We start from the raw sequence: 23,871 nt of genomic DNA on the forward strand, positions 1-23,871 counted from the left end.
AGGACCTCCATCCAGATCTTGCCTGATTGGCTGTTCTCTGGCCTCTCCAATACAGGAAGGGAAGCACCCCCACCCTTTTCTGGGGAGAAGCCGTAGAGCCTTTTAAAGTGTAGCCGGCCTACCACCTTAACCTGGCAATGGAGTAATTGGGAATTCGAAAAGTGCTTCTTCTGTTGGCTTTGGAGGCCTTCTTCAGCTGCCGGCTGTCCCAGCTTCTTTGTGGGGGATTTTCTGCAGCTGGAGAGTCCGTTTTGAGATTTCTCTCGGCAGTTTGAGCACTTTTGCTACTTCCTCTCTCCCCAACTCATGTCACTGCCAGTAGAGATACGAGTCTTTCTTCTCTCTGGGGCTATTGCCATATATAATACCCAGATCTCCACGCCCCTGTTTCCCCAAGTCTATGGGGGGGGGGGGGGCGGTTCGGGGGCATGTAATCGCTGACGGGAGGAGTTAGCTCCGGCGGAGGCATTGTGGTGGGAGGCACCGCAGGGCCAAGGCTCGGGTTGCCGGTAGGGTCTTGTGAGAAAAAGTCCTGGGCCTCCAGACTGGAGCAGAGAGCACACCACGGCGGCTTGGGGAGCCAGAGAACCAAAGCGCGAAGTCGGGGGTGCCGGGGCCGTTCCCGGAGCCAGGGCGGGGCGGAGGGCGCCAGGCCGAGAGCCGTCTGCGCGGCAAGAGCCCCGCGGCCCGGCCCAGGACGGCCGCCAGGGAGCGCTGCGGGCTCCCGCTCGCCCGCCCCCCGGTAGGCGGGGCCGCGCTCTCCCCGCAGCCGCCGCCGCAGCCGCCGCCTGGGCCGCCCCGTGTCCCCGGTGGAGCCGCCGCCGCCGCCGCCGGGAGCTCGATGCGGACGGAGCCCGGGCCGGGCCATGGGGATCCTCAGCATCACGGACCAGGTCAGCCCTCCTGTCCTTGCCCGCTTCCTCCTTCCTGAGCCCGGCGCAGCCGCCACGCGAGCCCGGGGATGTGCGGCCTAGGCTGGGCCCGAGCCCGGGGCTCCCGCGGCTCCCGCCCCGCCCCACGCCGTGCTCCCCTCAACCAAGCCGGTGTCCTTGGGGGCCTGGCGACTGGCCAACACACCGCGGGAGTCCCCTGCAGCCAGGACCCCCGAGCGGAGCCCCTACAGCGACGCCCCTCATCAAACCAGGTGTCCCCCCACCCCAGCCCCCCACTCCTAGTTCCGCTCCGGCCCGCTCTTTGAACGCTGGTTCTCCCTGCAGCCGCCCCTGGTCCAGGCCATCTTTAGCCGAGATGTGGAGGAAGTGCGTTCCCTCCTCTCGCAGAAGGAGAACATCAATGTACTGGTGAGTTGGGATCAGGGAGAATGATGAGCCAGTAATCTGGGCCCTGGTGTTCTGGACCCCTCCCAAACAGTGGGGCGGCTCCGTGGCTCCTTGGCTAGGATGAGGCCGCAGCACTTTCTACCCTGGGATGGGCGCCTGCTCTACATTTGGAGATGGAGAACAGGTCAGGCTTGAAGCATAGACCAGTGAAGCTAAAGATGCCCAGAAAAGGTGTTCTCTCCTGAACCATCAGTGTTTGCAGCGCCCCCACCCCTCCTGGAAGAAGGAGACTGCTCACAGCCCCCTGGCCCTGACCCCTTGACTCCTGACTCTCTGACTCTGACTCTGCCCTCCCTAGGTTCTTGTTTTAACTTAGGATTGGGATTTAGGAGGCTGTCGAACCTATGGGAAGAGGTGGGGAAAGGCCTGGAGCTCTAAGACCGGGGCTGGGGTCTGTGATAGTTCAGCGTCACAGCCACTGCTCTTTTTTGCCTTCCCAGGACCAAGAGAGGCGGACCCCATTGCATGCTGCTGCCTACGTAGGCGATGTCCCCATCCTCCAGTTGCTACTGATGTCAGGTGAAAGTGGGGAGCTGGAAGGTGTGGCACATAGGGAGGGGACCTGAGGAAAGAGCCTTTTTTTTTTTTTTTTTTTTTTTTGTATCTAAGAATTGTTCTCTGGTGTTTGGTCTGGGAGAGGCTTCATCTCCATCCATATCCCCTGGCCTGATTACTGGCTTCCTTCCCCACTTGCTCTCAACCTCCCACCAAAAGAGAAAATTATATCCCCATAGGTGCTAATGTCAATGCTAAGGACACACTGTGGCTGACCCCTCTTCATCGTGCTGCTGCTTCCCGAAATGAGGTATCGGCATCCTATGTCCTTTCACCCTTCCAAAAGAGGATGAGTTGGTTAAAGGTGGAAGTTAAGGATTGGAGAGCCTCATCTCTCTGCCCTACAAGCTGATCTACCCCTAGGTCAGGATACTAGACCTTGGCCCCTCCCTCCTACCCCTAGAACTGGCTGGTAAGGGGGGGCTGAATGTTGCCAGCTGATGTGACGTCAGGGGAGAGCTTAACACTGGGCTGGCAGACTGCAGGGGGCCCTGCTGCCAGGCCTGAGTGACTCATCCTTCCCTGGGGGGCCACCTTGGAGTCTGATCCCCCTCTGGGCACTGAGATTTCTTACCTTGTGATGGAGGGATTGGGGGTAGTGATGTGTTGCCTTCCTGCCTCTCAAGCAGCATCAAAGTTGACAGCACAGGGGTCAAACTTGCCTCATCAATTGGGTCCATCAACCTTGAAGAGCAGGAGGAAAAGGAGACCTCCCTCTTGGTTTGATGGTCACTTCCCTGGCTCCATCCACCAGGGGGAGGGACTAAGGCCAACAGGAATAGGGTGTGTTGTGATTAGGAGGGACATTTTAGCCTGGGTTTTGGAGAGGAACCAGTATCTGTTCACTTACTGAGGTAACGGAAATGATTTTGGTGCCTATGGAAGGACTGAAGGAGGGTATTCGGGCATTAAGGCAGGAGTGTGTATTTTTCCTAGAAATAGTGAAGGATTGGCATCCTCTACTTATGTGGATTTGCTTGGTAGTAGCTATATGGTTGATCAGGGTCTGAGTTGGGGAGTGATACCAGGTGACTTGAGGAAAAGGAAGGGGCATTTTTTTCTCAGCAAGGTAGGGAAAATTTTAAGTTCTAGAAAGATCCAGAAGATGGGAAGTAGGTATTGAGAGGCTACATATGTTGGAAAAATGAGAAGACACTGTGCTGGGGGGATGGGGCCACATGTGCCAGGCTGACCTATTCTTCCCTCTACTATTGTTTTACCTCCTGCTCCCCCTGTATTCTCTTTCTTATCCCCTGCTCCTTAACAGAAGGTGCTGGGATTGCTGCTGGCACATTCAGCAGATGTGAATGCCCGGGACAAGCTGTGGCAGACACCATTGCATGTGGCTGCCGCCAACCGGGCCACGAAGTGTGCTGAGGCTCTGGCACCCCTGTTGAGCAGCCTCAATGTGGCTGACAGGAGCGGGCGCAGTGCCCTGCATCATGCAGTGCATAGTGGGCATCTAGAGGTGAGGACCGCTCTAATCCGTGCCTGATCTAGTGCCTTCCCTTTGTCTTTGCTTCCCTTCCCACTCATCTTCCTCTGCTTCTGGGTCATCAGGTCTGAGGAAAAGCAGCCTGGATGACTATATAAACACTTGGGCTCAAGCACCAAACGAATGGTCGGGTTAGATTGAAATTCTTGACTTGGTCTTCAAGAGGGTGATAAACTCTGAAGTCACATGGAAAATGTTTGCATACATGCCTTTTTCTGAAGCGAGTGTCCATGTCTTTCAAAATGTTTTTGAAGATTATTCAAAAGAATTTAAGAACCACCAGCTCATGGGGTGCCCAAGTGGCTCAGTTGGTTAAGCGTTCAGCCCTTGATTTCAGCTCAGGTCATGATCTTCTTACGGCTTGTGACTATGGGCTCTGGCCACCTTGGGCTCTGCACTGACAGCATGGAGCCTGCTTGGGATTCTCTCTCTGTCCCTCCCCTGCTTGTGCATGTGCGCTCTCTCTCTTTTTCTCACTCTCAAACTAAATAAATACACATTAAAAAAAAAAGAAGAACCACCAAATCAAATGAAAACACTCCCTTGAGTTTCCCTCAGACTTCCAAATCTCTCTGGGATCTCCTTCTTAGTCTCTGCTTTCTCTGTTCCCTCTAGTTCTCCAGATTGTTCTGTTCAAGAACAAAGACATTTGGGTGCCTCAGCCTTTTCAGGAGCTGAGGCTTCTGCCCTTAGGTACATTGAAAGCATGAACCTGGCTTAGGTACCTGCCCTTAGGTACACTGAAAGCATGAACAGGTGTGTTTCATATCCTGATACAGACGGTGAACCTGCTCCTGAACAAGGGAGCCAGCCTGAATGTTTGTGATAAAAAGGAGCGGCAGCCTCTGCACTGGGCAGCTTTTCTAGGTGAGAAAGGGTTCATGGGAAGAGTAGGAATTTGACATTTAGGATTTCCCAAGGCAGGGATGGGGATTGCAGCCTTTGGAGAGAGACACCCAGGGTCTTAGTTCACCCTCCACCCCCTTGAGAGCTTCTTCTCTCTTCCTAGGGCATTTGGAGGTCCTGAAACTGCTGGTGGCACGGGGAGCGGACCTCAGCTGCAAGGACCGCAAAGGCTATGGGCTTCTCCACACAGCTGCTGCCAGTGGCCAAATTGAAGTGGTGAAGTACCTGCTCCGGATGGGGGCTGAGGTCAGGGTGCTGAGCACTGGGGCTGGGCACTGAGGGCATGGAGTTGGAGGTCAGAGTCTGTGTATGGAGACATGAGGGTGCTGGGATTGTTGGAGTGGTTTTGGGAGGTGGGCAGGATATAGTGAGATATGGTGAATAATGCTTACCGTAAGTAATAGTGCCCTCAGTCTATCGAGTCAGGAACCCAAGGTATCTCAGGCAGTTGTTGGGATTCTGGGATTTTCTAGGTTATCTATGCCAGCTTCCACTTTGTTTAAACTGATACCTCCCTATCCCTTTACTTGTACCCCTGAAAATCCAGATTGATGAGCCCAATGCTTTTGGAAACACAGCTTTGCACATCGCCTGCTACCTGGGCCAGGATGCTGTGGCTATTGAGCTGGTGAATGCAGGAGCCAATGTCAACCAGCCAAATGACAAGGGCTTCACGCCGCTGCATGTGGCTGCAGTCTCTACCAATGGCGCTCTCTGCTTGGAGCTGTTGGTCAATAACGGGGCTGATGTCAACTACCAGGTGCCTGAAGGGATGAGGCTGCAACCTAGCTCTGGAGGTCCTGACCATATCTTCCCCTCTGCATAAGTCTGGGGAATTGTCCACTTGCCTCCTGGGTTGATCAGACCTTGTCAGGGACCCAGGAGAGTGTGGGCTGAGCAGATGTCCATATGACCACTCCGTCCTCAGAGATGTGTCCTTTCAAAGGGGGGAATAGGGTATTCCCTGTGCTTTGCACTGAAAAAAAAATTGCCATGTTTTCACAGAGCAAGGAAGGGAAAAGTCCTCTGCACATGGCTGCCATCCATGGTCGCTTCACCCGATCCCAGATCCTCATCCAGAATGGTATGGACTTGGGAGACTTTGTGCTCCCTTCTTCTCCCTCCCCCGGAGAACTCATCCCTAGAAACCCTTTTCTTTCCTTAGTCTACCTCCCATATCTTCCAGTCAGGATCGGCACCGAGAGCTCTGAGCAAGGCACCTGTAGAAATGGCCCAGGTCTGCATGCCCCATCCCCTGAGGCTTACAGACAAGATAACACATGTGGAATGCTTAGCTTGGGATGTGGCACATAACGAGCACTTGTGTGGTAGCTGACTGGTATGAGTGGTCTGGAGCCTCAGGTCTGCCTGAGTTTGTGTGTGTGCATCCCCTCACAGGCAGCGAGATTGATTGTGCTGACAAATTTGGGAACACGCCACTGCACGTGGCTGCTCGCTACGGACACGAGCTACTCATCAGCACCCTCATGACCAATGGCGCGGATACCGCCCGGTGAGTCAGGGCCCCTTAGATCTGTAGTGTCTGCTCACATCAAACGTGGAGGCACAAAGAAGCTTGCCAAAGGGAAGCTTGTGGAACCTTACTGTCTCCTAGGCTGGTGGGGGGGCCACAGAAAAGAAGTCTGTAACTGGTCCCTCCTTGACTTAAGGACTGAGTCCCTCAACTTCTCTCCAGGCGCGGCATTCACGACATGTTCCCTCTGCATTTAGCTGTTCTCTTTGGATTCTCTGACTGTTGTCGTAAGCTTCTTTCCTCAGGTATGTGCTGACTGGTTGGGGGGTTGGGTACGGGTGGGTGAGTAGAGGCCTTTTCCCACTCTGTTCAGTGCGCTCAGATGGGATCTGTGCTGTTCTGGCCCTGCAGGTCAGCTGTACAGCATTGTATCTTCACTCAGCAACGAGCATGTGCTTTCAGCTGGGTTTGACATCAATACGCCTGACAACCTTGGCCGCACCTGTCTTCATGCTGCTGCTTCTGGAGGGTACGTTCTCTCACTTCCAGGTGCTGAGAAGAGATCTGGGCAAGGGTCTGGACCCTTCTCTGCTGCCCAGGTCTCTCTGCCTGTCACAGTGAGAGCAATCACAGCAGAAAGGGCTGTCCAGTGCCATCCTTCCTTAGCCCCTCCCTGTGCCTGTGGCTCCTCTTTGAGGCTCTCGTTCTCTTAACCCTCATCCTCCTTCCTTTTAGGAATGTTGAATGTCTTAATTTGCTGTTGAGCAGTGGAGCTGACTTGAGGAGGAGAGACAAATTTGGAAGGTGTGTCAATATGCAGCAGTAGGCACAGGGAGTGTCCTAAAAGAGATAAATGGTGGAGGGAGTGGTAGCAACTTGGAGACTAAGTGAGGAGAGTATTGCAGAGCAGCTTTAGGCTGCTCGTGTGGTTGCATTTGGGTCTGCCCTTGATTCTTTTATTCATTCTTTTTTCCTCAGGACCCCACTGCACTATGCAGCCGCCAATGGCAGCTACCAGTGTGCAGTCACACTGGTGACTGCTGGGGCGGGTGTCAACGAGGCTGACTGTAAAGGCTGTTCTCCCCTCCACTACGCTGCCGCCTCTGACACCTACAGGAGGTGAGACTCTCACTTTGGCCTTCTCAGCCCTGTTCACCTCCGTGAGCCTCCCCTGACTTCACTCTCTGTCCTCCAGAGCGGAACCCCACTCATCGTCCAGCCACGATGCTGAAGAGGACGAGCCACTGAAGGAGTCCCGCAGGAAGGAGGCCTTCTTGTGAGTAGCCGAGAAGACCCCTGGGATGTACTTTCCCAGCAGTGCCAGCTCTGGTCCCGTGATTCTCCCATCCACTCCCCGTCCTGCCACCTCATTTCTGCTGCTTGCTGTTGGCCAGCCAGCAGTGTGTTGGGAGCGATCTGAGCTTAATCCTGGACTAAGCATTGTGGGTGAAAACAAAAGTATGAGACACAGTTCCTTCCCTCAGGGAATGGATGGTCTTCTTGAGACAATCAGAAAAACTTAATGCACAAAGCCTTTTATTTATTCCACAAGATTTAAGTGAGGATTTACTTATTAGGTACCAAGTACTGTGCTAGATGCTAAGGATAAAAGACAAATTACCCCAAATTTCTGCCTTTGAAAGCTAATGATCTGTTGGGAAAGATAAATGAAAGGGCATTTACGCTTTTTAATGTAGAATGTTAATGATAGAGAAAATGATGCAGAGGAAATGGGGACTGTGTCCTATGTTCACAGTTTGTCTATAAATCTAAAAGTGTTGTGAAATAAAACATTTTTTTTTTAAAAAGGATATTTACAATCCAAGAAAATCCAAGCTTTGACAACTTAACCTCTCTGTGCCTCTGTTTCCTTAACCATCATAAGGAATAAGAGTAGTAGCTGCCTTGTGGGGTCATTATGAGGATTAAATGATTTCATACACATGAAGTGCTTAGAATAGTGCTTGACACATAGTAAGTGCTAAATACTAGATTATTATTACTGCTAGTCGTACTACGTTATGAGAAGGGTACCAAGGGAGTACAGAGGAAGAGGCACCTCACTGGGAAGGTTAGGGAAGGCCTCACAGAGGAGAGGATGCTGGGACTGAGTTTGAATGAGTAGGACTTCTTCTTCAGATGGGCTGGAAGGAGAAGGCATTCAAGGCAAGGGGTCAGCATGTCTGGAGGTAGGGGGAAGTGTCGATTGGCAGGTTGATAACATAATTATACTCTAGGTTCTCTAGGAGAGCGTTCCAAGGATAAAGAAAGGCATTGGAGCCAGAGTAGTTCAGAGCTGATGTGAAGGAAGTGGTGGGTCTCAAGTGGAAGGGTCGAACGGGCAGGAGTTAGCCTTCCTAGAGCAGCGGATGGGTGTTGGCCAGCTAGGCCTGGAGGAGCTCCCTTGCACCTCTCCTCTGCTTTGCCCGCACCTGGGCCCTCACCAGCTGGGCCTGTCCCTGCCTCACAGTCTACCCCTGCCCCCCAGCTGTCTGGAGTTCTTACTGGATAACGGTGCAGACCCCTCCCTGCGGGACAGGCAGGGCTACACAGCTGTGCACTATGCAGCCGCCTACGGCAACAGACAGAACCTCGAACTGGTACGTGTGGGATCTGGCCTGGAGGAGAGGAAGCAGGGGCAGGGCTCATAGTCACCTTTGTGTCTGTGAATTCTGAAACCGAGGGGTGGTTGACTCAGATATGGTCTCTAGGTCCAGGGGTGTAGGGCATTACTGTGGGTAGGGGACAGGGGATAACATTTTGGGAGTTTGAGAACCTCAGCGCCTACTCTTCTGTCCGTTGCAGCTCTTAGAAATGTCCTTTAACTGCCTGGAGGATGTGGAGAGCACCATTCCAGTTAGCCCTTTGCACTTAGCTGTGAGTCCCAGGTCTTTTCCTCTTGCCTTCCTTGTCCCTGCCTGCCCTTTGGTCCACACACAGGTGCAAGCCTTTGTGAATCTGTCCTGGCTTCTGCTTTCTTGGGGGGACGTGGCAGGCAGGCAGTGCCCGGGGTTGGGTGTAGTGTAGGTGAAGAGTCTGAGGGACCCAGGGAGCTCATGGGGAGGACTGCTGCCTGGAGTTTCCCCCAGGGGGCCCAAGAGCAGAGTGAGGGCAGTGTCCCAAGCTGTTTCCATTGGTTGCCTGCTCCCCTCCAGGCCTACAACGGTCACTGTGAAGCCCTGAAGACACTGGCTGAGACGCTGGTGAATCTGGATGTAAGGGACCACAAGGGCCGGACCGCGCTCTTCCTGGCCACTGAGCGAGGCTCTACTGAGTGTGTGGAGGTGCTTACGGCCCATGGCGCCTCTGCTCTCATCAAGGAGCGCAAACGCAAGTGGACACCCCTGCACGCTGCTGGTTAGTACCCCCTTTAGGCTGCTGGTACCTCCCCTTGCCACACCAGGCCTTGGAGACTGGTCCCAGATCCCTCCCGAATGGGATTGGGGTTGGGAGTGAAGCAGGGTGAGGAGAACTTCAAGTCCTGATTCGTGGCTTCCTATCCCCCAAGACTTCAGCCTGCCCCAGGTCCTTCCATGATCTCCACCCTGGAGTCCTTAATGCTTGACCTGGCTGCCTCCTTCCCCTTGACCATGCCCTGACACAGGCCTTTTCTCTTAGCTGCCTCTGGCCACACTGACTCCCTGCACTTGCTGATCGACAGTGGGGAACGCGCCGACATCACTGATGTCATGGATGCCTATGGACAGTGAGTGTGGGCCAGGGGTAGGATGCGGGTTTTCCTGTCCCTGCTGGCCCTCATCTGTCTCCCGCCCCCTCTGTAGAACCCCACTGATGCTGGCCATCATGAATGGCCACGTGGATTGTGTCCATCTGCTGCTAGAGAAAGGATCCACAGCTGATGCTGCTGACCTCCGGGGCCGCACCGCCCTCCACCGTGGGGTGAGTGACCTCCTGGGTGGGGCTGCTCACAGACAGGCCTGGACATGGGAGCACAGGACCCATCAGAAGTAGGACAGCAAATTGCCTAGCAGGTGGGCCAGGATTTTGTGCCCAGGGTCTTATTGGGTCTTACTACGTTTGCTCCAGGATGAGTACCTGACATGTGTAGCTGATCTTTCTGATTCCCTTGCTTTGTAATCTCATACAGCCACATGCTCACTACTCACACTCTGCTCCAGGATACCCAGACTCTGGTCCTGACCCACTGGATAATGATGCCACTGTCCCAGTCCTTCTCCGTGATCACCTGTCCCAAAGCCGTCTCCTCTTCATCCCAGGGGACTCTTTGATCCCTTAGTCAATTGCAATTACCTTGCAATTTGTCCCCCCACTACTCCAGAGTGCCCGAATTCACTCTTGCCATTCTGGTTGTCTGTTGGCATAGAGAGAATGGAGGAAGGAAGGAGTCCTAACATTTAGAGTGGTTGCTGTGAAAATAACGATTGGAGCCCTGGAAGTGGTTCTTATGCCTGGGCCAGCTCCAGTGACTGGCTGTTTGAAAGGGAGTGGCCCTTCACCCTCCCTCACACCATCATGTCATCCACAGGCAGTGACTGGCTGTGAGGACTGCCTGGCTGCCCTGCTGGACCACGACGCATTTGTGCTGTGCCGAGACTTCAAGGGCCGCACCCCCATCCATCTGGCCTCAGCCTGCGGCCACACTGCAGTGCTGCGGACGCTGTTGCAGGCCGCCCTTTCCACAGACCCCCTGGATGCTGGCGTGGACTACAGTGGATACTCGCCCATGCACTGGGCCTCCTACACTGGTGCGGGCCTGGGGCCCTGGCAGCATAAGAACGGGGGTGCGATATGGGGGAGGACAGACCAGAACAGAGACCACAGACCCATGGATTGAGGGAGGGACGTGGGTTAATCTTGATCTGGAAGTGGAATGGAGTGTCCAGAGATGGCACAGGACAGATGTTGGGAACCTTGTTGTCATCTCTCTCCACCCCCACGGCTCTCCCTTTCTCCTGCTCAGGACATGAAGATTGTCTGGAGTTGTTACTTGAACACAGCCCGTTTTCATACCTGGAGGGAAACCCCTTCACTCCTTTGCACTGTGCAGTGTAAGTCCCTTCCTGTGCTTCAGCCCCACTTGAGGTTCTGTGACCTGGGCTTAGGACAGGCATTCCATTTTTCTTGTCCTTCCTGTTGACCTTTCCTTTCCCCCCCAGAATTAATAACCAGGACAGCACCACAGAGATGCTGCTGGGAGCTCTGGGTGCCAAGATTGTGAACAGCCGAGATGCCAAAGGACGGTGAGTGGTACAAGGCTTAGGGAGAAGCCCCGGTCACCTCTGGCCTCCTTTTTCTGCTCAGGCGAATGAGCCCTCTGTTCTCATTCTGCCCTGACCCCCACACTGCAGGACCCCTCTTCACGCCGCTGCCTTCGCGGACAATGTATCTGGGCTCCGGATGCTACTGCAGCATCAAGCCGAGGTGAACGCCACTGACCACACTGGCCGCACTGCGCTCATGACGGCGGCCGAGAACGGCCAGACCGCTGCTGTGGGTGTGTAGGGGCCACATGTGGAAGGGAGGAGCTCCCCCTTGGGTTTCTGCAAGATGGGGCAGCCCTGCCTGTGGGGCTCAGGAAACAGGAGTCATGTATTTGGTTATTTCCCTCCTCTGCAGATGGGATGCAAAGTATATGCAGATGGGAGGGCCGGGAGCCATGAGGGCTGCTGCTCTGGAGGGAAGGCATCACTCCTTTGCCCCCTTTCTCTTGCAGAATTTCTGCTGTATCGAGGGAAGGCAGACCTTACTGTGCTGGATGAGAACAAGAACACTGCCCTCCACTTGGCTTGTAGCAAGGTGTGGCCTGGATTGGTGGTGGTGAGGGCCACGTAAGGGGGTGGGCTTGATGAGGGGGGTGGGTCTGCCCAGTTGGAGAGAGGACTGCAGTGGCAATCAGGATTGTCCAGCCTGTATAGCTTTTTGTCCCCTGAACCCTTCCCAGCTCCTGCTCTATAGCCTGTCTGCCTCCACTCCATCTCTGTTCTTCTTCCTCAGGGCCATGAGAAATGTGCCCTCATGATCCTGGCAGAAACCCAAGACCTTGGCCTTATCAATGCTACCAACAGTGCGCTGCAAATGTGAGTTCCCGGGGAAGGGGGAGCCTGGCTAGGGGAGGCAGATGGGTAAGAAAGAGCCACATGCATTCTGGGGGCTCTCTAGAGCTCACAGTATCTGTTCAGCAGTCTTGCTACTCTGGCTGGATGTGAAAAGGCAGCTTGGATCTCACTGATTTCTTGTTCTTTTTTTCCTTTCTTCCAAGGCCACTCCACATTGCTGCCCGGAATGGTCTAGCTTCTGTGGTGCAGGCCCTGCTAAGTCGTGGGGCCACAGTGCTGGCTGTGGATGAAGAAGGTGGGTGGGGTCCAGAGCCCCCCGCCTCTCCTGGGTTTGGGGTCAGGGACATTCTTCAGGAGGTGACTTCTTAACTTTGCTATAAACTGGGTTTTTTTCCCAGGGGAACTCTTCAGAGCAGGGACCCAATACCAATACGCTAGCATTTCTGAGGGGAATCTGACGGAACTAGGGGGAGCCAGCAGGGTCCTCAGGAAGACCTTCCACACACCTCAGCCTCCCAGACTTCTGTCCCCCGCACTCCACCCTTTACCCCACACTTTGACAGTCTGCCTGTCGGTGCCCCTGGGCCCTCATAGCCCTTGAATTCTGATTGTGCTGGGCTCTTGCCCACCTTGGCTACCCTCCACAGATGAGAGCTCAGGGCCTGGCAGAGGGTGGATGGGGCCCCGGGGGTACAGGACCCTGTGCCTCAATTTTCCCCCTCCACCCTACAGGTCACACCCCAGCGCTGGCCTGCGCCCCCAACAAAGATGTGGCAGACTGCCTGGCCTTGATCCTCTCCACCATGAAGCCTTTCCCACCCAAGGACGCCGTCAGTCCTTTCAGCTTCAGCCTGCTCAAGAACTGCGGCATCGCAGCAGCCAAGACGGTGGGTGGCTGCGGCGCCCTGCCCCATGGGGCCTCCTGCCCCTACAGTCAGGAGCGGCACGGCGCCATTGGGTTAGACGGCTGCTATTCGGAGTAGCCCCCCATCAGTGTCCCTCCCCCTGCCGGTGGCTTGATATCTTATTCTATTTATTTAGAAAAAGTCTATACATTTAGGGCACTTTAAAGGAGAACACGACTGGGTGGGGGGGGACAGAGGGGGGAAAAATGCACTGGGGAGCAGCTGCTCACCCCTTTGCCACACCATCCTGGCCTGGCAAGGGTCTGGGACCAACAGGGAGCACCCCAGGCCCTTGGCACCCCCAGGGCAACCCCTTCTGCCAAGTGTCCCCAAATGATTGCTAAATGCCTGGCTACCCTCTCTTTTACCCCATCTCTCAGTTCCCCCTTTCTGCTGCCAACTCCCCCCACCCTTTCCTCTGTTTCTCCTCTTTGTGTCCCCCCGCCCCTGCCCCTACTGCCAGGCAGATCCCTCCTCTTCTTCCATACCCATCACTGCCTCCCTGCTCGGCTGGCCCCTCCATCCCCGCAGCAGTGAGAAGCCTTAATTTCTGGTACTGTGTGAGCACTCCGGGGGTGTCCCCCTCCCCCTTCAGGGGCAGCTAGTGGATGAGGGGGGAGGGTATTTAGCACTGGGGCCTGGAGCTTTTCCCCCACTTCTGTACCCCATCACCCCTAAAAGTTCAAATGCAAAACACTTGAAGCAGCAACTACTGTACCTGGGCCCCAATCCTGCACTCTCCCCTGGCTCCTCATATGCAAATCAAGGGCTGGTTCTGCCCCCACAGCCTGCTTCTCCCTGATTCCCTTCCACTCCTGGCCTGGTCCCCTAACCACGCACTTTAACCTTGCTTCTTTCTTTTAACTTCTTTTGGGAGGGCAGAGCCTGTGGCCATTCCCTCCCTGGCTCCCCTCTCCCTTAACTTTGAGGCTTGTCATGAATTTTTAAGTAAGCATTTTATCCTTTAGGGGAAGAAACAAATTAATTTCCTGCCCATTTCAAAACCACAGCCCTAGAATGTCCTGTGTGTTTCAGGCATGTGTTTGCATGTGTGGGGAGGGAAGGACAATATTCTTCCTCCTGTGCCCCCCAAACCCATAGTTCCTCTGTACCCCCACCTTCCGTTATGTCCAAGAGTACCCACCGCCCCCAGTCACTCCTGATCTGAAGCCAAAGATGGTGGGAGGGGCAGGGCAGACTAGGGACCGTGGCTACTCGGGACCCAGGCTTCCCCTCTGGTGTGAGGATGAAGCTCTGATCTAGGGAGTGACGAATACACACTGAGGCTTGGTCCCTGCCCTCCCAGCAGCAGGGAGACATGGGATTGAGCTAGGGGCTGCACTGAGAAGATTCCTAAAAGTCGCACCCCAAAAGCCAAACTGGGCCAGAGTGAGGAGGGGGCAGTTTTCTCTCTAAATGTAGCATTGAATTTGGCCCTGGTCCCTTCAAACGCCCTGTCCATCCATCTCCCAGCTAAGCCTCCTGGACAGTTGGACCCGCTCCCATAGCCCAGTGTTCCCTTCCTCACACTCAATACCTCAGCCAGGGGCCAAGACACAGAACTTGAATAGAGGTCATGCCCCCTCCACCCCCACAGTGCATCCTTGCCCAGTTTGGCTGCCATCAGTATTGTCCCCTGAGAACTGGACAGGCTTTGTTTACACAGTACAGGGTCTCCTCCGGGGGATTCCTCAGTCTCCTCCCCTCCTACGCCCCCTCATGCTTGCTTTGTTCACAACCTCACCCACTTTTCAGTTGTTTTTCCTGCAAGTCTTGCCACCCTTGCCAAGGGTGGGCTGAGGGGGGAGGGGGTATCCCAGGGACCCCTGCCTCGCTAACAGATACCCTTAACCATACCTCATGCTGGTTCCCTGAAGCCTGGGGTGTTTGTCCAAGTCCTTTTTGTTTTTTTTGTTTGTTTGTTTTTTGGCTTTTTTTTGTCATGGTCTCTTTTTATCCCCTCTGTGTCTTGCTTCTCCTAACCCTCAGTTCCTAAACCATTTCAAAGCTTCCAAATGACCATTATTGGTAAGAAGGATTGTGCAGCTTTTAGTTTTTATTTTTGTTTTCAAAGCCAAAGGGCCTTGCGATGCCCCTCTTGCCCACCTCCCTTCATACCCTGCCCTCCCCTATACGACAATCAATGTGACCTCTCTTAAGGGCTGCAGCCCCCCCCCCCCCCCCGCCCCCGCTGGTTCTGCAAAGCTTGCCCCTAACTTTAACTGTCTCTCCTGAAATCTTCCCATTCCACCCCCTCCCTCTCATTTTGGTGCTGGGAATTAGGTGACGGGGTGGGGGGGTGCAGGGGGAGCAGAGAGATGTATTCTCCAGAGAAGACTCTTGGGGTATCAGTCGTGTTCTCCTTTATCAATGTTTGGCGATGACAGGAAGATTCTGAGTATTTGTCAGGAGCCCCATTGTTTTGCTAGATGAGATTTCTGGTGGCTGCCTGTCCCCCTGCTGCCCCTTCAGCACACGGTCAGCAGTGCTGGGGCAGGTTGTGGGGAGTCCTCTGCCTTCCTCATGTGGCTGTGAGGAGGTGTGGAGGATGAGCAGCCTCCTCTCCTTATGCCAAAGGAAATCCCACACCCCACCCTGGGCTCCCCAGCCCCTAGTGTTTTTTGAAGCGTTTTAACCATTCTCATGGCGACTGCATATTTATTTTAATGTTAAGATTTTTTTTTTAAAACCTCTTTGACTTAAACGGGTGTGGAGAAGTAAAACAGGCAGAATGCCCCCCAATCTTAAGGGGGTAGGGTGGGGAGGAAACACCTCCTTCCCTTTGCCCTCCCTCTCCCCTCCCCCTCTCCCCACCGCAGCTCTAAAGCACTTGCTTCAAGTAATAAGCACTTTTGAGAAAAGGCCTATTTTAAGTGAGGACCCTGGGAGCAGCCCCAGGTCCCAGCAAAGGAGACAGAGCGAGGGCTACATAGGAGACAGGGAAACAGGTGTGTGAATCAGAGGGTGAGATAAGAGCCAGTTTTTAGTTTCTGATTTTGGGGAGATGTTTCTGATTGGGCGGTGGCTTTGGTAGGGTTGTGTACTATCCTTCAGAAAAACAAATGGCACAAACTGCGGGTCCTAGGATGGGCCAACAAACCCGGGTCACTGCCACTGTCCAACTGAGACTGATGGGCCACCTCCCCCACTGTGGCCCCCTGAGCCATAGGACTGCTGAAAACCACTGAATGTACAGCCCAGGTTGGGGTGGGGAGCAGCCCCTGGGGGAGGGGGCTTCTCCTTCTGTTTGGTGCTGTGGGGGGTGGGAGAGATGAGACTGAGGGACTGCCACCCCACTTAGACATGTGTTCCTTGGGGTGGAGGGGCTGAGGAGGGTCTACCTCCCTCTCCAACCCCGGCATGGCCCCTCTTCCTTCCTCATCCCTATCCGTTTTGACTGTAAGTCCAGCTCACCTTTGCCTTCAATATGTAACCAAAGGAAAACTCAATACTGTTTCCACCGCTGTCTGCCCACCCGAGCACCTTCTTACTCCCTGGACCTTTGAAGGGGAGAAGGGGCTGGGGGTGGGGTGGGGGGCGTGGGGCCAGAGTGAACGGTTCTACAGCTGTATCCCCCAAACCTCTCGGGTCTTGGAAGGGACCCTGAGAGGTGAGGCTGGGGCCTGGCTGGAGGGGCTGGGAACAGGCACACTCTGTATCTTGTGCACATGAGTGTTTCTTCGTCTGAATGACTCCAGTGACTACGCTCCAGCAGGGAGGCCCCTTCCTCCTTCCCTCTCCACCGTTTCTCCCCCTCTCCCCACACCCCGTGTTCATCCCCACCTCCCCTTCCCACCGCAAAGGAAAATAGCCTTACAGACCCTAGCCCAGAAGCCCTCCTCCTGGGGCAAACCAGTATGGGGCCCCATCCCGCCTAGTTTGAACCCTACCTTTTAAGAAGGAGGGATAAGGAGCAAAGCAGCCCCTTCCCCTCTAATTGTGGTGGCTCCAGCCCTCCGTGGCCTTGACCCAGGTTGGCCAAGGGCGGAGGCAAGGAATCTTTGAGGACCAAGCCCAGTGATCTGGGAAGAGGGAGGTGGAGAGGGAAGGGCCTGACTTGGGGACTCCCTCCTCCCGACCCAACCCTAGAGAAGCGACCAAATCCCAGAGATGGGAGGAAGCTGGGGTGGGGAGGGTCTGCTCTATGAATTACTTGAAGGTACTGACTCCGAGGCTGCTGTTGCCCACTTAGGTGTGAGGGGGACACTGTCACTGCATTTGGGAGGGCAGAGGGTGGCGGATGACGAGAGCATCTGCCCTTGGCCCTCACTTACTCCTGCTAGGCCCTTTCCCTGGGGAGCCTGGCTTTGCCCCCAGGGAAAAAGGGGAGAGCCTTCCCCTCCCATCTCCATCCCTCACTCTGGGCACCCTCTCCAATTGCACTAAAGTAGCTGTTGTGCCAGTCTTACCCCCACACCAGGGTGGGGTCTCTGCTTCCAGTCCTTTCTCCCCCGACTGCCTCCACTCCTGTCCCGGACAATCTCCTTGTTCCCCTGTATTCCTGGATAGCTCAGCTTTGTATGTGTGTGTTTTGGGGGTGGGGGTGGGTTCTGGCTGGAGTGGGTTCGCTAGGGGTTTGGGAAGGGCTAGGGGAAAGATGGAGGACAAAGTCTCCTACCCCCTTCTTCAACTCCAAGCCACAGAAGCCTGGGAGGGAGGGTGCCTACTCTCGCTGCCGTGTGTCTTGCAGATGTGCCAAAATGGGGGTGGGGGGGGAGGGGAGGGGAGGGTGCCTGGCAGAGCGGCCCCCAGGGTGGCTCTCTCAAAGCAATACAGTTCCTCCTGCCTGGGGGACGGCAAGACAGGGGAGAGGGTTGGGTTGGGGACCTGGGGGTTCCCTGTGTACAGCTGTGTATATTCAGGGGTGTTCTCTGTCTGGTACCCGCTGTGGGCGTCTATGTGTGTGTGAACCTCCCCTTCCCTGTGCCCTGCATGACCTGTGATGCTGCAGACACCACCATCCTGTGTGCAGGGGTGTGTTGGGGGCACCGAGGGGCATGTTTCATGTCCTGTTGCACCCTCCACCCTGTGACCCATGTACTCGGTTGTAGGAAGTAAAGAGAACTGAGCACAATTCACTGGATTCTAGTTGAATCTTTCTCTAAGCAATTTTCCCGTTCTTGCCCTTTTCCCTGCCCCGGATCCACCTGTGGTGCTAGCGTTGGGGTCAGGGGTGTTTAATGCTGGTGGGCAGCAATAAAGGGCAGATCCGCCCAGATGCCTGTATCCCCAGGGTGCTGAGGGCAGCAGGAAAATGTGGGGACCTGGCGGTGCATTTGCCCCACCCTACCCCTCCTCCCTGGGCTAAAGCACAATGCGCTCCCTGCAGATTGATGCACCTTGCACCCTCCAGGCCCCTGCTCATGTCCTCCCCCGACCTGCTTTGAGCCCTCCTCCCACCACATCCTGGTTTTCTATGCTGTTTTGGTGCAAGTACAACTGTCGTAGTCATGGCTTTGGGATGGGTTCTGTTTATTAAAATCCTATTGCTCCTACTGGCCCTGTGTCCCGCCTCCATTCCTGTGGTTGGGGGGAAGGAAGGGCAACCTGGCGCCTTTCCACTGGCCCCCATCAGCCATCAGAGACCAGGGGCCATAGCTGCTCCTCCAGCATGGCTATGGTGAGCATGAGGCTGCCCCCCAGCAGCAGCCCCAACCCCTGCAGTAGCACATGGAGCGTAGGGAGGGGCTCGGGAGGCCGAAGCAGGGCTGGTAGCTGAAAGAAAAAAAGAGCATCAGGATCCTGGCATTGTCTCTGCACCACCCCACGTCAAGCATGAGAAGGAGGCGTCAGAAAGTACTGGCAACCCCTCTGAACTCTTCCAGGCCCTTGTTTCTCAGACTCCACCCAGCCTGGGTCCAGCACCTTTCCAGGTGGCCTGTGGTGGAGGCAGGACCCATACGTCCCCCTCCGCTGAACCCACCTCCCTGCCTCCCTTGCTTTCCCTGCACTATCCCACACCTCTCACCATGTCCACAAGGGCCACATAGAGGAAGACCCCAGCAGTGACCCCAAACACCCAGGAAGTGAGAGGGACAGGGCCCAAACTGAGCCCCACCCCTAGGGCTGCACCCCCTAGTCCCAGGGCTCCAGACACCAAACTCAGCAGCAGCAGCCTCCGAAAGGGCAGCCCTGCTCGGAGCAGCATCGCAAAGTCACCTGTGAGGAAGAGACGACAGGGTGGGAGGGAATAATAAGCCAGGGCCGTCCCTCACGCCTGTCACCTGCCAGCCTCCTAAATTCCACCCCTTGGAGGCCTCTCCTTTCTAGAGCCCACCCCACCCCACTTCTGCCATTCCTACCCAGTTCATGGGGTAGCTCATGGCAGAAGACTGCTAGGGTGGTGCTGAGGCCACTGGAGAAGCCATCGGAGAAGGCAGCACCTGGGGTTGGCAGGATTGGAGGTCATCAGCCTGGGAGAAAGCTCTCCCCAGGGGCACAGGGGCCTGCATTCCCTTCCCTCCCCCACTTCCTGGTAGCCCTCTCCTCCCATCACACCTATGGCCAGCCCATCAGTGAGGTTGTGCAGACCGTCTCCCAGGAGGACCATCCACGTTATATTGGCATCACCGCCACCCTGGTTCCCGTGACTGTGGCCTTGGTGCCCAGTAGGAGCTGGGGCTGGTGGGGGCTGGCTGTCCTGCTCCCTACGGCAGCCCTGAGCTTCTTGCTCTGCAGGAAGGACAAGAACAGTGCCAGTGGCTGCAAGTGAGAACCGGGAGCTGGGAGCCTACTCTTCATTTTCTCTTCTGGTTACCTGGAGCTGCCTGCAGGGGCTGAAGGGCCATCCCACTGCCATCCTCCAGGTCCAGGGCTGGTGCTCTGAAATCCTTTCTTTTTCGCCTGCAGCATCTCTGAAATGGGAGGGTATCCCTCCTGGTGGAGGAGGCAACAGAGCCAGGGGCTAAGGAGAGGCCTGGCTACCAGCTGGGAAAGTGAGCACCTGGGTTCACCTCTGGCACTTGCAGATATTTTTTGGCTTTTCCGCTCTCTTCCCAGGTTGGCACTCCTTGTTTCTTGTTGACTTGAACTTGGGAGAGGAGGCCGCTTGGCCAGGAGTCCCAGGTCTATGCTAAGGAGCCCCCTACCCACTCTCTGTTAGTTGTCAGGACTGCACACTCAGGAAAACAGCGCTTCAGGAACACACCCCACACCCTCACCTCCTGGCTTGCGTGGCCAGTTCTTGGCCAGGACTCTAGTTTTGGCAGGAGGAGGAGAAAAGGGTATCACTCACTGGCCTGAGCCCTCTGTGCCGCAAAAGCCCTAGCACGTTCTCCAGCACAAAGAGCAGGAAGAGACCTCCGAGTACTGACAGTCCTGGTCCCAGGTCCTCCTCTGGTTGTCCGCTAGGTCCAGCATGCTGCCCTCCTTGTGCCTGACAGAGAGGGGGTCAGGGCAGACCCCAGAAGCCCCTGCACCCGACAACATCCCCCTCCTGTGTGGGACGTGGCAAGCCTTCACTCGCTGCTAGAAGGCAGCTGTGGGCTGAAGCTGAGGTTGGGGAGTGGTGCGTGGGATCTGACAGGAATGAGGAGGGGATGTCCTGTGACTGGGAACACCTTGGGTACGTGGAGGCTGCCCATCACGGGGCAGGGAGCAAGGAAGGGGCTTCACGTACATGTGGCAGCAGGTGTAGCAGTGCATCCCCACAAAGAGTGCCCACGGCCAGGGCCCCCAGGAAACCCAGCAGGGGCCGTAATAGACGAGGTCCCAGGAGCCGCAGCAGCAGCAGGGAGAGGGGAGCAGGGAGGCTGAGCAGCAGGACTGCCAGGGCGCTATGAACCAAGGCTGGGGAGAATCAGGGACTGAAGTTAGGCTAGGGTTGGAAGGAGGGCCTCAGAAGAAATGCAGGGCAGAGATACACTGCAAAGGGAGGCAGGACCCCGACAAACCCATCTTGCTTGGCCAGGGGCCAACTCCCTACCAGGGTTCAAGGCACCCTGCCACCCACTCTCACCCACTGACCAGACAGAAGATCCCCTGAGGGGGTTGGGGTTGGGGCCTGGATGCAGACACGGCTGTCGATCTGATAAAGCAGGGCTGGACACAGCAGAGCAAACTGACGAGGGGTCAGAGGAGCAGCAGGGCTCAGGCCAAAGTTGACCAGCAGCTGGGAGCCATTCAGACACTAAGGGAGTTGAGTTAGAGGTCATATATTGGGGCATTGCTGAGAACTGTGGTCTTTAATGTCTGTCCTTCCATTGTATGGATTCTTGGGTCTCTCCAGGATCCCCTTTGCTTATGCAGGCAGGTGCATCAGGGACTGGGGTGGTTCCACAGGATCAGTGTGTGTTAATTATTAGTGAGTATTCAATCCAGTGCAAATATTCAATTCAGTGCAGGTTGGGTGCTAGTAAACATTGCCACCATCTCTCTCCCTCCCAAGCTCCTGATGATTTCAACGATTTGGTGATGGAGTTGGTTGGACAACTAGAGCACTCCATGGCAGAATCTTAGAAGGGAAAGAATCTGAAATGCCATCCAACTTCCTCGCAACAGCCCTGTTACATGTTCATCCAGACTTGGCTTGAGTGCTTCCTGTGATGGGGTGCCCACCCTCACCAGGCCTGCTTCACAGTTAGCTTTGGCTGCCCTCTGGTGTACATGGAACACGTTCACTGCCTTTCTGGCTGAAGACAGCCATCTACTCCCTGCAGGTTTCCTCTCCAGATAGCCAGCCCCAGATCCTACCCTCAGCTATTTCTCTGGATTCTCTGCTTTGCCACCAAGTGTGGCCCCTAAACCTGTCCTTGGAGACTTGGGTGTGGGTTCATGTGCACTGAGCCCAGAAGAAGCGTATTTCACTCTTGGAATAACATACCCTAAGATCACATCTGGATTGGGTTTGTTTTTTTTTTTTTAATTAACTGTATTAAATTACTCTTTAAACAATTTCAGGCCATCTAAATCCCATAGTCCTTCTCCCCCCAACCCCCACCCTGGAGATCAACAGACTCACATCCTCATTCAGATGGTCAGCCAATGAATGGTCCAGCAGCAGAAGTCTGTGAAAGAGGTCCAGGCCAGAGGGGGCTGGCCCACGGGGCGATGCTGGGGCCTTTGGCTCCTCTGGGTCACCCCACTCTGAGGGACCCAGAGGCAGCCCAGCCCAGACATCCACACTCAGCTCAGGGTCCTGTGATCTGGAGCAGAGGGGATAGCAAGCCAGACTTACTCATGTTCTTTAAGAAACTCCCCTTGAGGTTCCTAGGGTGCTTAGGGGGAAAGGGAAGACCAGCCACTAGCTTGAGTTCCTGGGACCCAGAAATCGTGGAATGTCAATTCTAGAAGGATCTGAGAATTGTCAATTTATAGGAGAGTCTAGGAATGAGGGGTGTGAGGGAAAGAGAAATGGGGCTGGGGGGAGAGCAGCCAAAATGCTATAAATTGGGAGCCGAGTCAGCCTGGAGACATTGAGCACGGGGACTAAGAGCAAAGAATTGGAGGGTCCGGGGATCTGGAAGAGGAGAGAATTAGAAAGCAGTAGAGGCAAAGGGGGCCTTGAAGGAATACTAGGAGTCAGATTTTGAAACATTTGTAATTCCAGAAATCTGACTTTAGGAAGCTAGAGGTCGGCAACTGGAGACTGATCCAAGCACTGAGAAGAGGTGGGCATGTGGCATTTTGGGGTAAGGGAAGGAAGGGTTAGTAGTACCTGTATGTGGAATTGTCTCCAACTGGGGGTATAGCCCGACCAACCGGAGGTCCATGGTGTCCTAGGCGAAGTCCCTGAACTCGGCCTAGCCCCAGGCTGTGGAGAAGCCGTGCTAGGCCCCCGGCTGTCAGTGTCCCGTTCTCCCCATACAGGCCAAACAGCTGGGCCAAGTAATGGTTCTGCTCCTGCTCAGCAGGGCCCAGGTTGGGGGCTGAGCCCCCTGCCAAGCCCAAGGCCACCCACACACACAGGCCAGCCAGCAGATGACTCATTGGGGGCCCCATTATTGGGGGCAATGGGTTAGAGGCTCTGGTTCTGGCTTCTATTCCCCTTGGAACATCCTGAGGACTGTGCCCTGGAAGAACAAGGAGAAAGGGCCTGGGCTTCTGCTCTGCTGTCCAGCTCAGGCCTTCTGTTTTCCAGTTTCTAGAACACCTTCCTTGACCCAGAATGCTTCCCTCACCTGATCCAGAGCTGACTTCTTATCCTGTCCTCCAAACTCCACCCCTCAACCCTGCCTCACCTCTCTGTCCCCCTTCAATCCACAGGGCCTCACCCTCATTGGCAGCGTGAGAGTCGTCACCTCAGGTCCCGGTCAGGCCTTATTGTGGACACTAAGAGGTTCCTGAGTCAGGGAGGGGAGTGGGGCTCAGCCTCCAGGTGCCCTGGTGGAATGGAGGCCACGTCAGTTAGAGGGCTGGGATGGACAAACGCCGCCCCCCTCCCAGCCCACCTGCCTTGGGGCGGGGTCAGGGAGGGGAGGGGCCAGTGTGGGAAGGTTCACATCAGAGAGGAGTTAATGGTTCACTGGTCTCTGGGGTGGGGGTCAAAGGTCAGTCTTGGCTGGGGCCCCTGAGTAGGGAGGGGCCACCCTCTGCCCCTGGAAAAGCCACATGGCTAAGGAAACCCTGAGCCTGGCCTTTTCTTCTAAATAACTCACCCCACTAAGCCAGTTGTACCATTTTAACCTTTCCCTGCATATACTCTCACCCCCACCCTCCACACCTTATATCTGGTACTGGGCTTCCTCCATCTCCAACCTCCATCCCCACAATCCCCGGGAAAGTGGGATTTGGGTGTCCCTTAGCTGGAAAAGAGGCGAAGAGGCAGATAAGTGGCAACCCCAGGTGCATGGGGAAGAAAGCGTTCTTAGCAACTCCTTGTCCCAGCAGAGTAAGAGCCAGAGCTCTGGAAATAGATGATCAAGAAAGGGGAAGCCCTGGTGGGAAGAGGAAAGAAATATCTGGGCTCCCTGCAGATGTCTGACCTGGCTTAAGATCAGGGGAGCACAGTCTGATTAGGGCAATTAGTCCAGGGGGCCGAGGTTTTGGCGTTACCTGACAGCAGGAGACTGGAAGGACGCCCAGAGGAAGGGGGACACAGCCTTCTTGGCTCCAGCTGTGGGGGGGTAGGCAGGCAAGCGGGCAAGGGTCACCTGCAGGGAGGGGGCAGGGGAGGGACACTACCTTAAAGGGGCAGGCCTGCTTTGCCTACGCTTCCTTA

At 55.3% G+C, this 23,871-nt stretch overlaps 2 protein-coding genes across 4 annotated transcripts; one reads left to right on the top strand and one right to left on the bottom strand.

Moving 5' to 3' along the window:
- The first annotated feature begins 740 nt into the window (after nucleotides 1-740).
- On the top strand, nucleotides 741-18,208 carry ANKRD52 (ankyrin repeat domain 52). Of its 2 annotated transcripts, XM_019454752.2 has the most exons (28): nucleotides 742-893; nucleotides 1,218-1,301; nucleotides 1,781-1,859; nucleotides 2,075-2,145; nucleotides 3,163-3,363; nucleotides 4,170-4,257; nucleotides 4,400-4,542; nucleotides 4,844-5,056; nucleotides 5,302-5,380; nucleotides 5,695-5,809; nucleotides 5,993-6,075; nucleotides 6,182-6,299; nucleotides 6,506-6,574; nucleotides 6,749-6,889; nucleotides 6,966-7,046; nucleotides 8,259-8,370; nucleotides 8,576-8,647; nucleotides 8,926-9,127; nucleotides 9,389-9,476; nucleotides 9,553-9,670; nucleotides 10,278-10,497; nucleotides 10,713-10,800; nucleotides 10,909-10,992; nucleotides 11,101-11,246; nucleotides 11,466-11,548; nucleotides 11,747-11,829; nucleotides 12,012-12,103; nucleotides 12,541-18,208. In XM_019454752.2, the coding sequence occupies exons 1-28, from the start codon at nucleotides 867-869 to the stop codon at nucleotides 12,789-12,791; spliced, it is 3,231 nt and encodes a 1,076-aa protein (XP_019310297.1). In that variant the 5' UTR covers nucleotides 742-866; the 3' UTR covers nucleotides 12,792-18,208. The 2 variants fall into 2 exon arrangements, with proteins under 2 accessions (XP_053751604.1, XP_019310297.1); XM_053895629.1 differs by lacking the exon at nucleotides 8,576-8,647 and having other exon boundaries at nucleotides 741-893.
- SLC39A5 (solute carrier family 39 member 5) lies at nucleotides 18,165-23,833 on the bottom strand. 2 transcript variants are annotated; one of them, XM_019454754.2, is made up of 12 exons: nucleotides 23,706-23,833; nucleotides 22,925-23,033; nucleotides 22,369-22,723; nucleotides 21,673-21,856; nucleotides 20,679-20,841; nucleotides 20,332-20,501; nucleotides 19,948-20,088; nucleotides 19,471-19,567; nucleotides 19,212-19,385; nucleotides 19,016-19,096; nucleotides 18,682-18,872; nucleotides 18,165-18,428 (listed from the first exon to the last, which is right to left on the bottom strand). In XM_019454754.2, the coding sequence occupies exons 3-12, from the start codon at nucleotides 22,650-22,652 to the stop codon at nucleotides 18,285-18,287; spliced, it is 1,629 nt and encodes a 542-aa protein (XP_019310299.1). In that variant the 5' UTR covers nucleotides 22,653-22,723; nucleotides 22,925-23,033; nucleotides 23,706-23,833; the 3' UTR covers nucleotides 18,165-18,284. The 2 variants fall into 2 exon arrangements, with proteins under 2 accessions (XP_019310299.1, XP_019310300.1); XM_019454755.2 differs by lacking the exon at nucleotides 19,016-19,096.
- Nucleotides 23,834-23,871: the final 38 nt, after the last annotated feature.

Source organism: Panthera pardus, unplaced genomic scaffold (genome assembly GCF_024362965.1).
Source record: "Panthera pardus isolate Hobbes unplaced genomic scaffold, ASM2436296v1 HiC_scaffold_6, whole genome shotgun sequence".
In the NCBI taxonomy this organism is placed as follows: Eukaryota; Metazoa; Chordata; class Mammalia; order Carnivora; family Felidae; genus Panthera; species Panthera pardus.

Coding starts and splice junctions, on each gene's coding strand:
- ANKRD52 (XM_019454752.2), top strand. CDS start 867: ATGGGGATCCTCAGCATCACGGACCAG. Junction 8,648..8,925: donor TTAGCCCTTTGCACTTAGCT/GTGAGTCCCAGG, acceptor GCTCCCCTCCAG/GCCTACAACGGTCACTGTGA. Junction 10,801..10,908: donor ACTCCTTTGCACTGTGCAGT/GTAAGTCCCTTC, acceptor TTTCCCCCCCAG/AATTAATAACCAGGACAGCA.
- SLC39A5 (XM_019454754.2), bottom strand. CDS start 22,652: ATGGGGCCCCCAATGAGTCATCTGCTGGCTGGCCTGTGTGTGTGGGTG. Junction 20,502..20,678: donor CTCAGGGGATCTTCTGTCTG/GTCAGTGGGTGA, acceptor GATTCTCCCCAG/CCTTGGTTCATAGCGCCCTG. Junction 20,089..20,331: donor TGCTACACCTGCTGCCACAT/GTACGTGAAGCC, acceptor CCTCTCTGTCAG/GCACAAGGAGGGCAGCATGC.